This window comes from Myripristis murdjan, chromosome 18 (assembly GCF_902150065.1).
Source record: "Myripristis murdjan chromosome 18, fMyrMur1.1, whole genome shotgun sequence".
Classification (NCBI taxonomy): Eukaryota; Metazoa; Chordata; class Actinopteri; order Holocentriformes; family Holocentridae; genus Myripristis; species Myripristis murdjan.
Genome location: NC_043997.1, coordinates 18,555,467 through 18,571,220, shown reverse-complemented (window position 1 = coordinate 18,571,220; position 15,754 = coordinate 18,555,467). Strand labels below are relative to the sequence as shown.

General features: G+C 41.7%; 1 protein-coding gene across 2 annotated transcripts in view; it reads left to right on the top strand.

Annotated features, from left to right (window-relative positions):
• col25a1 (collagen type XXV alpha 1 chain) overlaps positions 1–15,754 on the top strand; it is a 144,405-nt gene that overhangs the window by 110,399 nt on the left and 18,252 nt on the right. For both annotated transcript variants that reach the window (XM_030076970.1, XM_030076969.1), the window contains exons 10-15: positions 882–908; positions 2,677–2,721; positions 6,012–6,038; positions 8,199–8,243; positions 13,479–13,511; positions 13,610–13,645. In XM_030076970.1, the coding sequence (XP_029932830.1) occupies positions 882–908; positions 2,677–2,721; positions 6,012–6,038; positions 8,199–8,243; positions 13,479–13,511; positions 13,610–13,645 (213 nt within the window). The remainder of the gene's footprint in view (positions 1–881; positions 909–2,676; positions 2,722–6,011; positions 6,039–8,198; positions 8,244–13,478; positions 13,512–13,609; positions 13,646–15,754) is intronic.

Below are 15,754 nucleotides of genomic sequence, written 5' to 3'. Positions count from 1 at the left end.
TTTGTGACTGGTAGTCTATATTCCTTTTTTATTTCAATTCCAACCTTGGTAGTAAAGTCAGATTTTTCACCATGTTGTCCATGATCATAGCACCTGAATTAACCAACGCTTTTTGTGGTATATTTTCAGAACATTGTAGTTTCACCACAGCAGACCCATAATTTCGTAGCCTTATGTAAGGATGCTTACACCAAGCAGTCAGATTCTCTTTGCACCACGGTTGTCCTTTCCTAAGTCCTTATGAATTCTCTTTCACATTTTTCTTTGACCTCATGACATTTTCCATTAAGGTCAAGAAAAAGTGGTGAGGAAAGGACATTAGATTTTTTTTTTTTTTTTTTTTGACTATTCGACTGCAGTTATTTAAGGTCTTCTTTGCACACAGAAACAGTCCATCCAGACGCAAAAAATCATCGCTTGAAATCTCAATTTCTATACAATACATGGCACCATTTTTGCCCGACCAAACTTAATACTTTTAAGGTTTTCCATGGATCATTCCACTGGGGTAATGAACATCTTCTCTGTATCAGGCTATAGATTAGAACTCAGAAAAGTCATATCAAACTCATTTTTAAGAGCCACTAAAAGAAAAAAAGAGAAGGATCAACATAAAAGATACAATCGTAAATTTTATTCATGAGCTCATTTAAGATTCTTGTTTATGGCTCAGCTCACGAAAAGCAGAACAGAGTGAATGTATTTTCATTCTTTGTCACAGAAGAAAACAAGGCATGGACTGTTTGTCTGTTCTGCCTGAAGGGTTTGCGCTCACTATATGAAACCCTATCACAGCTTGCCAGGTTCCTTTGTCACTATGTTGACTATGAAAATCTTATTATTTCAGTTTACATTGATTGTGTTTTCCCTTTCATTTTCAGGGGCCTGAGGGGCACCAAGGCCCGAAGGTAGGTTTCTGAGAATCTCTTTTTATTCCATCAGTGTCTCTGGAAATTGCTAGATTGTCCACCGAGTCTTCTGCTGAATAGCAACCAAAACACTTTTCATACTGATCCTGTGCTTTGTTATTCCCATGATCACAATCTTCTGCAAAGTTTTTTTCATAGAAATAGAAAGCAGATTTTTTTTAAGCCCTCAAATGATGTTTTGAATGTGATTATGACTGTGCATAAGGGGATAGAGAATGAAGTTGCACAATTACCCAAATAAAAAAAAAAAGTCAAGGCTGCAAAATTATCACCAACGGGCATGTAACATTGTAACCTGCGAGAGATTTGTGATACAGGGGCACAGAGAGGGCAAGCAAACAGGCCAGGGAAGGAATCAAGTCTGAGACAACAAGATGGAGATAAAGCCAGAGGTGGAGAGAAAGAGAGAGACCCAGGAGCAGATAGACAGGGAGAGCAAGAGTGAGACAGAGAACAGGGAGGCTGGAGTTAAGTGCAGCGATACAGACTCTGTCCCATGCGGCGCTGATGTGAGGAACAGATGTAAGCCATATCCAGCCATCAGGTAGCTGCCAGTGTTTGTTCAGTGTAACCCAATCAGACACTTCCTGTCTGCGCTGTCATCTGTCGGCAAGCCCTCCCGTCGGCGGCTCGGGGGGGCAGAGGGGTCAATGATGACACACCGTCGTGTTAATGACTCATAAGCCAGGCCCCGGGGCTGCTCCATTAGATTTGCTGCTGGTGTAGTGCTGTGTTCAGCAGATGGACTGCGTCAACAGTTTTTATTGAAGTTTCATCACCTTGGTGATTGATTCACTGCTGTTACATGATAAAAAAGTAGTGTGTGAATCATAAATATCCACTGATCTATACTGGAACAGTAATTCTTACCAACACTGCTGACCCTGAATGAAGACAAAGTTGGCTGACCGTTCTCCTCAATCTCAGAAATATTTGTCTGATTATGTATTCTATAGACGTCCTTGCCTTTGTGAGCAATGACCCATGCCTCATCACCTGAATCCTTACTAGAAATAAAAGTTTGATGTACAAAATCTAAAGGTAATATTCATTCCAGTGATTATTTTGGCTACTTTAAGTTTATATTCCACCCAGCTCCTACTCACCAACATAAATGTGGCCACACTAACATCACGTTTAACGAATCTTTCCTTCGAGAAGCACAAATGAGAGAGCTACTGCGCAAGAGGAATAGAGCTCATTAAATAGTATGCAACTCCTTAGATTGTAAATCCTCTTGTCTAAACAAGTTTAGGAGGTAACATGGCGCAACTATGTAGCCTTTTTTACCATCTCTTCTCACATTAAATCTGAAAACTCAGCAGGATAATACTCAACTCCCCGTCTTACCCATGCCTGTATCGCCCATAATTTTGCCGTTTGTCTTAAAATATGACATGTGATATTTGTTCTGGCTGGGTTGTAGGACATCAGCGCACACTCAACCTGGGAGGATGAGGATGGGAATGAAAGACATGGCGGCTTGAGAGTGTTTTTGCAGGCTGTTTTCATCCCACATCCGTTTGCGTGTGTTGTCTCGTGAGGACTCTTGATGGTGCTAATGCATGAACCCCGTGTCTCTTGGATGGGTGGGTCAGACGAGTGGATGATGGCTTAAGCGTTTCTCCGGCGGACAGGAAGACAAAGTGCATTTTCATGGCATTTAACGGAGAACTTGTGAGTTGTACTTGTTCTTGAGCGATTGTATTTTGTCTCGACTGTAACGTCTTCTGTGTTTCTTTGACAGGGTGATCTTGGCCCTCCAGGCATTTCAGGTGCTGATGGACAGAAGGTGAGGTCGTTCATAAAGACAGCCACATAATGCAGACGGTTCAGCTGCTGATTGTAGCTCAGATGTGTGTCCCCTTCCAGATTTACTGCCTTGTCGCTACATTCTCACCAAAACAGTCACAATGTGTCCACCACACTACAAAAATGCCCACAATCATTTTGGCTTGTATTCAGTCCTAAAATCCTTTTCATCCTGTTTACGCTGTTTTATTTTCAAGTGAAAGAGTCGACTTCTTGCGTAACATTGTATCACAGCTGCTTCAGTACCTTATGAGGCAAAATAAGGCAGACTGCTATTCATGTATCAGGAAAACACAGTTCATTAAAGAAAATCCTTGAAGCCTTTGATCCTTGATTTTCATAGCAAACAGGCTAAATCATTTCACTCTATTATCAACCAGTCTGCTCAACTTTCTATAAGAGAAATGAGATTCTCAAAACTCGATTAACTGCAGAGTTAAGATGGGTCTTTTACATTGTGCTACTTATAATGTTGAATAGTTTGTCACATTGAGCAGCCCCTCATTATTAAGCCTAAACACAATATCTATCTTTCCTCTTAAAATGCCATGCATGAATTGTCTCAAAAAGCTAATTTCCATCCACACCTGAAAGCGTTTTATGTGAAAAAGAGACACTTTAGTACAGCCTCTTAGCGTTTTTCATTTGCCTTTTTGGCCATGTAATGCAGTATTGTTATTAGAAGTGCACCGCCATGGATCCTGACAATTTCAAACCACTATCCTATTTAGGAGAAATCCCTTGGGCTGCATCTTCAAGCTGTAACCACAAAGTAACGTTTGAGCTGTCTGTGAATCAGCTCACTCTTCTAAGCGTCTCGCTGTATTTCATTCTCAAACCAAATAAAGGAGACGCAGTGCAGGTATTTCATATTAGGAAAACGGAAAAACCATATTTACTCCAGGACAAAGATGGTGTAAGTGAAGTGAAAGAATGGGGAGATGATTTGAGAGGCGCCATCTTTCTAATCTCAAGCATGTATTTATAAAGATATGAGAGGAGAGGCACGCATGGCTGTAATGGGAACCAGAGTAAAGAAGTTTCATTTTGGAGTGAAAGCCATACACACTTTGGAGACAGTAAAAGCTGAAAGCCTAATTCCATACTTGTGTCAGGCCTGGAGTTTGCCAGCACCCATGAAATAGAACCCCAGTTCTGTGCAATGCTGTTATAAAACAGAATCGGTTATGGTATGTAAGTGTCACTCATGCAGAAAGTTGACCTCCCCAGCAGTCGGTTCATGCAGCCGCTCTGCCAGCAGTGGCAGGTTAACTGGCAGACGTATTGATCTGACATGTAGATCCACCAAAAGGGGGATGAGCACTAATGCAAACCTTATCAGCCAGCCAGTTTAAGAGTTTTTAATCAGATCCCATCATCGTTGTGGCAATTTATCATCATCATTACGTCAATGGCTCCCATGTGTGAGCTGATAGATGATACAAGATTCCAGGATTTATAATGAGTCTCGCTAGTGTGTAGCCTGGGATACTCACTACACACTGACTTATATCATGCAGACTGATATTTCCACAGTCTTACATGCAAAACAACCTAATAAACTTCAAAGACTTTTGGTAAAAAACGCCCATGCTCATGCGCACACAAGATGAAAACAAATAGAAAAGCGTAGATAATGATAAACAATGAGAAAAATAACAAGGAAGAAAGAAAGCACACAACCCAGTTTTTCACATATGAACAGTATTGTACGACCGTGAAATTACATTCCCCATTTAAATGTGTTTTAATCCACATTATAAATTGCCTATTTTTTCATGCTGGGCACATTAATCTCTTTCATCCTCCAAAGTTGAGGATGACAGATGAGGAATAGTAGCTACCTTTGTAAAAGGTTAATTATGTGGTAGTTTTGCAAAGGTCAGAGGGTTAATTGTTTTTGGCAACAGATGGGCCGAGGTTTGTTTCTCAGTTTTCTCAGACAGTCTTTGCCCGAAGAGAGCATGGATGCAAACTAACGGAGATGGACTGGCATTCATACAGATGGACTTGGCTTCCCTCCTTCACGCATGTATAAAACCAAGCCAGAGATCACAAGGCATATAAATCAACTTGCACACGCTCAAAGTTTTCCATCTCAATTTACAGATTGCTTTAGTTTCAGATTTTGTATCTCACTCTATCATTTGAACTTTAGATAATTTATTGATTCAGTCATACAGTTATGTACATAAACATGTGGAGGGTCACTGCAGGCCAATTCCATGCCATATATTAAAGTATACTGTCCATCCGCCTTTAATAGCGATATCTATCTAGGCTCCGTCGTCAGCTGTCCTGCAAATGCATTCCACCTGTCCCCGTGAACCAAATTTTATAACACAAACTTGACCTCTGCTGAGGTTATCTGTATCCGGTGAGAAAACCTTAAGCTTTTTGTACCTCGTGACCTGAGATAAGTGTTCACATGGCTTGCACAGCACACTGAATGAAGCCACTGTATGTATGTCGTGCTGTCCGTAGGGGGATGTTGGCACCCCAGGATTGGACGGTATCCCTGGAGCCAAGGTTTGTTGCGCACGTACCCTGCGCGCCCTTAGTCATGGTGGTCATGATGTTTTTGTTTTTCTTTTGAACCATATGTGTCCCAGCCCTGTTCAAAAGCAGACATCCTTGCATTTTCAGCTTTTTTTAAAATTATATTAGTTTGTTTTTCCTGTTGTTGTTTTTTTCTTTTTTGTCGCATCTGTTGTTGGTACACGTCTTTTACGTTCTTAATCAATTCACGCATCATTCTTGCAGAGCTTCTTTCATGAGGAAAATCATGTTCCGCATGACTATTGATATTGTGTCCACAATATCAATAAAACCCTGATACCTTCATCACCGATGTCCTCGACAAAATGTAAATTAACTGTAGTAATGGTAGTTACATACAAGCTTGAGCATTTGCAGTCATATTTGTCTAATCTGCAGTCACCTGGGATATCATCACTTTATAGTGGCATCACGGTAACATGTTATTTTAACTGTAAAAAAAAAAAAAAAAAAAAACTATTTGTATTGACAACTAGATGTACTGGCTTTGTGGGGGTATTTTAAAACACAGAGCACAATTTAATGAATATCTCAAGTTTACACCCAAGGGTCTGTCTGGGGAAAGCAGCTGAAATATGAGAGCATTTCTATAATCTAACATGATTTAACCCGAGATACAATCTAACCCCAACTGGCTGCAATAATTCCCCAACCTCACCCAGCACTCCTGAGGTTTTTGTATATGTAATACTCTGCTTTCTTTCCCAACAGGGTGAAATGGGAGAGCGAGGTGAAAAGGTAAAGACTTAATGTGGATCACCAAACATTATGCTTAGCATCAGCCATGTGCTCGCTGAAGCCATTTTGTTTACAGCCTTCATTACGAAACGATGGCAGCTCAACTGTGTGTGGATGTTGGCACCGTTCGAAATATCTTGGAATCTGTCTTATTTCTCACAACTCAGCTTGGCAACCAATTGTTTTTCAACGGGGACTCCCTTCAGTGATTTGGCCATGAATGATTCAATAATGTTGAGTCACTTAACTCTCGTAGGACCCAATTTCTTTAACTCCGGTGTTGGTGGAGACCAAAAAACCCAAGCAGGAAGCCCCACAATAGCCACACTGAGCAAAAACAGCCCCAACTCCAGCCTTATTCTCTCCATTCCCTAATCCTAATGGTTTTTATTCACTCTTGTTGGACAGCCACGAATGGGAGGTGCGAACATTGACCAAGTCCAGAGAGCAAAGGAGGTTGGAGAGGGAGGTGATGACTCAATGTACTTCATTGGCGCCAATCATAAAACTGGCCTTTAGACAGTCGGTCTCAATGGTAGCTTGGAGTTTTCTTCCAGTTTGGATCTTGTGTCAGTCCCTATCACCAGCACACCTGACTCCCCCTGTGCTGGAAGCTTTCCAGTCACATCACAAAACTCCTAGGACAGCTGGCAGCACCGTGGAGGTCTTGTGGAGAATACGCCGTGTGCAAATAATGTCTGAATGTATAATAAGCGAGAGAGATAACTAGGCAACATTGCTGTGGTGTGGGCGCAGGCCAGTTCAATAAAATAATAAATAAAACTAGTCTGAAAACAGATTTATTTTCACATTTTTGTTCCTGTGAAACTGTCTTGTCTCTAGCTCTAGCACTTTGGCTTTTTTAAGGCTTTTGTATGGCCAAAGGAGTCTAATCCAAAGCACCACCACCAAGAATCAGCTCATTTTTTAGGAAAAGTAATTTAGTAAAGCAATCAATTTTATGCGTATATATATGTATGTATATAGGAATACTCAGCCTTTTTCCTTCTTACCCAGACTTAGACAAGTTGTTCGATACCATTTTCACCTCTGTATGCCCAGCAGTTCAGTTCCTATGGGTAGCATTTTGTGTCAGCTTCTAATAGGTGTCCACCAGTACACAAACCCAAAGTGTTAACAAGAAAGTAACGGTTATCTGAGCAGGTACTACCGGCTTATCTCGGTATGCCCTCTAGCGCATTGATGTAATCCCCATGACATACCTTAAAGCCCAAAGCACGATGTCAAATCAAAACAAACCCGAAGATGGACAACGGTTTAACGTCCCAGAAGTTTACTTGCCAAACCACGATAGATTGTTGGCTCATTAGAACAAATGAGAAACCCCCAAGATTAATTGCAAGTACAGCACATCACAATCAGACCGTACAGACTTTAATACAGAGGTGATTGAAACAGATGGGAAATTGGAGAGCTGGGTATTTTAATTGACTTTGTGATGTCATGCACAAGGTCCATCCAAAAACTAAAAAGATGCTTCTCTGTGCTCACTTTCGTTCTCTCTCATCCTCCATGAGCAATCCACAACTGACCTGGATTTGTTGGATTTGATGTTCACCTTATTCGCTAGGGAGCAAACAATGTTTTCCACACAAACTAAGTCAGATTTATCAGTGGCAAAAGGATCAGTTCCCAGCCAAAAAAAAACAAAGAAATGATCAGTTCCATACTGTTGTGATGACCTGGCTGTATGTTTAGAAATGCAATCAGCCATTGGGAGCTGAGGTACCCCGTTATGACCCCCAGTGAGGGTATTATGTCACCTGAAAGTCCTCTATAGCTAGATATGAACCAGTTGGTGATCATGGTAAGTCCTACAAGTAATGCCACATCATTTTACTGCTGCAATGCACCAATCACTCCTTAAAGCGTTCATTAAAAAGTTATAAAGTGCAGAGAAGAGTTAATCAAATTTCTGCTTTATTATGTCCATTACAGCAATCCAGCACACCCTTTTATGCTCACTCTCTTTGAGGCTTTCTTATTTTTTTCAGAACCGTATTGTTCGTAAGCCATGTGAAGCAATTTGGATTCTCTTAGCTTTTGATAGTTTTTTTTTTTATTGTTATTATTTTCACTAGTACATATTCTTTCTGTCAGAAGACTGAATATACTTACCTCTGTGTGATTTTACCACAGGGCGATATGGGTGAAGATGGACTGAGAGGTGATGTGGGGGAGAAGGTATGTAAATTTAACTCTACCTTCCGTTCTCTTTGTTTATGTCTTGGAAGCTGTTCAAGAGAGCAGGAGAGAGTGTCTAGCTCGGTCCAGGAAGCATAAAGAAGTTAATGTTGGCCATGTGAGGAGGGGGGGAAGAGCAGCAGCAGGAGTTTCTGTGGTAAAGTGCCGTCAAGCTGTAGTCAAGGCTAGGCAACAGCAATCATCCTGGCACTTGCTGTGTCCTCTGCGCTTAATGTGGGCTTAATTGCTGTGCTACACTGGCGCTACATTTCCTGGTTGGATGGCTCCTGCATTAATTTGGGACCATTTATCATCGAGACAGCTTGTCAAGTTGTGATCCATTCCTACAAAAGGCAGGGTAGAGCTTTGCTGGACAGATTGTCTGAAGCCCAAGTCAAGGATTCAGATAATGGCCCAAGGCTTTGTTTTTGTCTTTTTTTTCTGTATTAGTACAATTGACATCATGTCCAGAAATGGATTACTCATCCTATCCAGAACTTGTCATGATGCCTTCATTGTTATTATTTCCTCAAAGCAGCATTTATGGAAATAAGGGTTGGGACTGAAAATAGGTCAAGCGCCTGTTTATTCTGGGTGACCACATCACAAAATGTGGGAGCTGTGCATTAAAAGTTTAACATTCCCTTTTTCCTAAACCTCGTAAACATCTTGTAAAACAATGTGTGACACATGTTATTTATTATAATTTCAGTGAATGATTCACTGGAAATGTTTATCAGATGTAGCTACTCAGCCCATATATTAATATCTCACCTTTAGGGAAAGATTGTGATATTTAAAAAACATTATGAAGGTAAAAGATAAAGACTGTACTTTTAGACAATACAAAGATTCAATAAATTACTGAGTATACTGAGCTCTATTTTAGACTGTGATTATACATATTCTGAAGTTGCTTCTTTTGCCAGGAAGAGAGTTAGGTAGAAAAACAAAATATTATTGATATACTGGCAGTAGTGCAGAAGGAGTGTACTCAAAATGTCATAGCTAATTTATTGCTTTTCAGTGGAGAACAACTTTGATAACTTCTTACTTTACGGTTAACTCTGGTTCTAAAAGACTGCTGAACGCCGCTGCCAAGAGAGACACCGTACGAAGGAAACACATGCAGGATATCATCTGTGGAAAAATGAGTGAACAAAAAGAGAATGGAGGACGATAAAACTTTGCAGCTCCAACGCGGCTTTGATCTGGTCTACCTTCGCGCAGTAAAAGCAAGAATATGATGGAGTTTCGCTGCAGGGGTAAAAAAAAAAAAAAAAATGGAATTGAGTACCATGGGAAATCAAACTTCTGTAGCGAGTCACCTGCCATTCATTCTTCCACTGCATTCTCATTTATTTCGTAATAAAAAAAGAGACAAAGTGCTGTGAAGAATTGGAAAAAGTAGGCATCACGCTAAAGGAGCTCAAGGAGTCTGTCATTAGTATGGATCAGATTACCTTACCATCCTAGATTTTTAGTGTCAGGGTGTAAAATTGAGACTTTTTCCCCCCCTGAGAATTTTTTCCCCCCTTTGAGCAGATCAGCAAACATATGGTGGGAACAATTGGTTTTCACACAAGTTGGACATAACTCAATACCTGAACATAAGTATACAGGACTCTAACACAAGTCAGACACACAAAAGGATTGATTGATTGGTCGGTCCAGTGAGGACAGTGTCTCGCACACCCACACTTACACACATCCACTCAGTTGTGTTAGGCCACAGTATGTTCTGGTTAACCGTCTTCAAAGTGCTTCTGCATCCACTGGAAGAGAAAGTTGCTGGGCGTAGCGTGCCATCCCACAAACTGAAGTTCCTGTCATCATCTGAACAATAGAGTTTGGGGCCTGATCGATTGCTGTTCCCAGTATGCTTGTCAATGGTCTATTGTTTCACTGAGAGGAGAGGAAACCGGAGCTGAGAGGGAGTGGGACGGGGAGCACATCTTTCATCTGCCATGCTGAAGATGCCAAGGTTAACAACACACAGTGCATACACTATGGGGAAAATGTGGCGATACAGGGGTGAGAGGTGAGGTAGTGAAAGCTCTGGCGTGGTCGGCCGAGAGACTGCAGGGAATATGGTGGAGCCTCCCGGGAGAGAGAGTGAAATAGCAATGCAAGAGATCAGACTGGGCTTGGCATGATACAGAGGGAGATTGTTTTGACAGGGAGGTCTGTGGAGTGTGAAAGAGACTAAATGACAGGACACACATGCACAACACATACTCACCCTCGCTCGCATGCACGCCAGCTCTTCCACAAAAGCACGCATGCACATGCACATACATGCACACACACAGAGAATCTATTCCTCTTGCATCCTGTCAGATACACACGTCGGCGTCAGCAGCGCCGATCCACTTCTCACTGCTGCAGTCTAGGACATGAATGGCTTGGCATAGCGATCAAGAACTGGCTGAAAAGTCTTGCAAGTCACTCCAGAAACATCAAGTCTGACAACTTTGCGGTATGTTTCTATCACATGTAGCTTGATAAGATAAGCCACTGCCAACTGGGAGAAACAATCTTTCCAGCAGGCTTTGCATGTCTGTCTGAGGACTGTCTGCAAATAAATCTTGCCCACAGTTAAAAGGCATGGTCTTAGCTCCCAAACTATTACTTTTGGTGTAATGTGCCTAAATATTTAACAAGGTGTGAAATTGGCTGTGACTAGTCTTGCTCAGGGGTGGGAAAAAAAATCCTTGTACGTTTGACAATGAAAAAAAAGAAAGAAAAGAAACCAAGTAAACTCTTTAATTTGTTATGGGAAGTTCCAGGCTGCAGGAGCCTTGGCAGTGGCCGGTGTGGCACAGTGGTTGGTAGAGCTCTTGACTCCTGACCAGTCCAATCCAGCCCCTTGTGCACTGGCCACATTTCAACCACTGGCAAGAACCGAGGAGCCAATCAGAATCTGTGTCGTCTCACATGTACCCGATTAGACAGCGGCTGAAGTCAACATTCAACCCAGACACTGAATTTGGTCAGCTTTGCTAATGAGCATAGTATGACCATTTCATGTTTAGATCCGTCACAACCCTGCCTTAGGCTTCATTGCTTGCTGATTAATTCACCCCATCTCAGTCGCTCTTACCAAGCAACACGGCTGGAGAACTGCCTGAATCACCAAACATACATTATCTTTAAGTGCCAGTATACAGTGTGTGACACAGTCATCAACAATTATGGGTGCCCATAATGAAGTGGTGCTGTAGTGATAGTGCCATTTCCTGCTGTGTTTTGTGGTTAAATCACAGGCTGCAGCCCGACTATGGTAATTGGCCCAATTGGGACACTTCAGCACTCTAAGCCGCGCCTCAGCTCACCTCCCAACTCAACCGCTTTTTCCATCTCAGCTGCTTGCATAGTCCTTCACTTGGAACTGATTAAGTAGTGCGAACCCCTCACTTGGTTCTTGGGCGTTGTGCCACTCGCGCCGCAGCTGTGCCATGTCCCTGGCATTTATCAGTTTAGCAGCAGGAGGGGGAAGTGTTGACTGCTCGTGTAGCATCCTCTGACACTTGTTTTTACTTGGGTCTTCATCTGAGTGGCGGCGTCACCCCAGGGGTTCACGTCAGTGTCAGATATTTTTTAGCGATGGCAATGCAAGAGGCTGCAAATTTTGCAGTTACTCATGCATTTGTCACCTTTTACGCTAAAACCTGTGATTGACCTGAGCATTACAAATTTCATGGCTCACTATAAATATACCAAAAGATTTGACTCTCTGAGGTGTCATGTTTTATTTTCAAAATCCATGATATCAGTAAAATTTAACAGTATTAGTTTTTAATGTCTAATCCTCAGTTAAAAGTTAATAACGCTTAAGACAGTAGGAACTTAACAAGATGAGATCTTCTGGTGGTGTTGTTGTTTTTTTTTTTCTCCAGACCTAATTAAGTGCAGATGTAAGGCATTGTTACACATGCATCTCTGCCAGAAAGCAACAGGTGTACACCAGCTCTGACTTTGATGTTTGTGCTGTTAAAACAAGGCATTATTCTATCAAGACAACAGAGACTCAGCGTTATTGGGGCCTGTGCGCAGTTTCCTGTTTTATCACAATTCCTAGGTCAACCACAAGATGATATCCGCAGCTCTTTGACCAAATATTTGTTTACTTTGCATCATGGTCCTAATTATGAAATCACTTCAAAGACTTGCACCCATCCTCTCCCCCTGTGATAAAATATTATGAGTTTTACCGAGTCTGGGAACTATGACCAATTCTCACCATAAATGTCCATCCCCTCATATCTTTTGTACCCTCAATTAAATATGTAACAAGCGAGCGCTAACTTGTGAAAACGTCCATATAAAAAGTGGGACTGATAAGCCTTAACAGGGGGCTCGCAGCGCACTTGAGCATGCAGCAAAGCTCAGCTGTAAACAGTAACACAGTTTATTGTCTGCACGAAAAAAAATGCTGCAATTAAACATGCCTTGTGTGCTATGCATCATAATGACTCCCATAAAAAGCTGAGGGCGGGAGGCATTCCTTCAGCAACTTCTGAGCATGAGGCGTATGTGTAGTGTAACCACAGGATCCGCACCAGAGCTCAAGACCCAGTCTCTTTCTCCCCACTCCCTTTTCCCACCAACCGCCCATAATTATGCTTATTGGCCCCTCGTTTTATGTCTGTTTTTACTGTACACTGCAGTAGTAATACAGTTCATAGAGAAGTCCTGGGTTCTGGATGTCAGGAAAAACAGCCAATATGAGGAGATGCGATGGTAAAAAAAAAAAAAAAAATGTATTTAAATTGCTTTTGGCAGCCCCTGCTGTGTTGTTTGAGCCCCTTATCTTTTATAATGCTGTGGATTTGATTGGTTTTGCATGCAGCTACATTGTGGATGTCTAAAAAGATGCCAGTGTCTAAAAAGTGGCCTGTAGTCACACACAGGGCGCCGTCTCAAGAATTAGTGAGCAGGACCATTCAAAATGAACGCTGTTTGATCCTCCAATTTCGTTCCTCCATCTCCATAATGACTGCAGTCACAATATTACACAATATTGCATTGTTCAATAAAAATTGAGCATTCCCCCTCTCTGTTGCTTTTTTTTTTTTGCAAACGTAATTGCACAGTACTGTTTGTTCCTGGTCTGACCATACAAAAAAAAAAACACCATCAAGTGCTGTAATCATCTCCACCACCATTTTCCATTTTCCACCTCTTCAAAGTAATTTTAGGATGTTTTGTGTGTTTTTTTTCTCTCGCTTTCAGGGAGATGCAGGCTCGTCTGCTGCAGGCATCAAGGTGAGAGCTTATGTTGAAATTGGTCACTGGCATTAGCGTGATTGTTCATGTCTGTTCTTTGTGATTTCTATGGAACGAACTCATTGCCTGTATTGCAGGGTGAACCTGGAGAACCTGGACGAAGCGGACAAAAGGTAACGATCGCTCGCTACCACCACTGGCTCCATGACGTAGACATCAGTCCCACAAATAGCAGTAGCAGTAATTGTAGTAATAATTGTGAATTTGTAGAAGCTTTTTAGATTGCTGGGAACCAGTTTTTAAACAATTTATACTATAGCCATAGTAATTTGGCAGCAGTAGTTTTAATAAGCGCTTTCTGTTTTGAGAATAGTGACTAGAGGAATAAAATCTCCTGCTGTTGCAATAACAAAAAATGCTCAATATAACTCTGTGAACATATTTCTTCAGCAGCCTCACAGTATTGTTATTGTGCGGCTTCACAAGGCTGCAAACACATTTTCATATACAAGGTGAAGTCGTGATCTCTTTTGCATCAGGCTCACTATGTACAACTTGGATTTTTTTTTTTTTTTTTTAACAAGAGCAATATAAAAGTGGCGGTGACTCTGTGTTTAAAGTGCAATAAGGGCTTGAGATTCCCGAGGAGGAAGCCGACACTTCAAATTGAACTCTAATGCATCACAGCGTTCTGACTTGTCTTGTATTTACTTTGCCCTGACTCTTGATCTGAGCCACAGCGAGGCCCCTCGCATCATACTAACACTTCTGGATGCACTAAATCTTTTTTGGGGGGTGTTTTCGCTCGGTTTAGTGAGACCTGCAGTCGTCACACTCTTTTGATATCATAAAGTCGATTCATTACTTACCTCAGCAGCCAAACTCTCTGACATCTGCATATGTCTTTGATGTTCTAAGCATTCGCTCGCTAGCATGGCCGCATCTCCACCCCTAACCCAGACAATTTTGTATTCTGCCGTAGTGTTTGACACAGTTTTGATGGCACCGTAGAAAATCAAGGAGATATTGCTGAAGATAGATGACGGTGAGAAGCCTGTGCTACCTTTTCCGTGAAAAACAAGGATGCGGTGGAAGAAGAGCAATTTCCATGCAGCATAAAAGTTATTAGTTGTCCTCCTGGCTGGGCTGCTGTCAAGACTGCACCACTACCCCATCTAATTACACTTTTAATCCCAAGCGCCACACCCCATTAACTCCCCCAGTCTCTTCTCTTCTTGGAGGCACACACAGAAGGACTTTTAACAGATGTCTCTTTCTGCTGTGCTGCAAAGCACGCTCATGGCTGGACGGACAAACTGCTTTATCTTATCTCGCATTTTACAGCCGTCCTGTTTGTGCTGACACGCTTGCGATTTTTATTCCTTATCATTTTGGACATTATGAAGTGAGTTGTTGATGTCCATTAAATATTACCACTGGATGATATTCAGTAAGGTTTGGTGAAGTAGTAACCCACAAGAGAGACTTTTATTTTATTTTATTTTATTCATTACGTTTACAATGCTTTCATGAGCCACAATGGAAATTTACAGCACTCTCTCTGATCCCCTGAGTGCCATTACAGTTGATCATTCTCGTGCAGTGTTAATCATTTCTTTTCATATGCCGTAAATATAATAGTCTTAATAGAGCGTTAAATTATCCCGAGTCAGAAGTTTTGTTTTGAAAGTCTCTCAGAAAGCTCTCAAGGGACTTGACCTCTGATTTTTCCACAGTTGAATCAAATGACTCTACTGCAGTCATACTTCCATGCAATGGGAGTCTAGAGTTCTCCACTTGACAATGACCTGACCTTGGTAATGGAGAAAAAAGACCAACTTCGCTTCTAGCCTCTAGCGCTGCCAAACTCTAATCACCTTAAAGCCACAGCAGCTCTCCAAAACAGCTTTTGCAACTTTAATCCAAAACATTTGATCATTTTCACTCCAGGAACCAGAACTTGCATACCTGTGCTAACCAATGAAATAACAATAAACCTTGATTCCAATTGCGAAAGCCTGAATGATCCAGTAAGTGATTGAGATTTGCTAAAAAAGACCTTGGTAGTCCAAAATAACAAACACTAATCACCCTATCAGGCCCGTGACTGCATGAGTTGGTATGAAAGTGCATGTGCAGTGCCTTCTGCTGGAGCTTACCACAACCGAATGACTGTCGCCATACACCAGTAGACATCGGGCCACTCTTCAGTATCTGCGATAATAGGCCGAGAAAATACAAATGGAAAATGGAGTCTAGAGCAGCGTAAAGCCCTAAAGAGC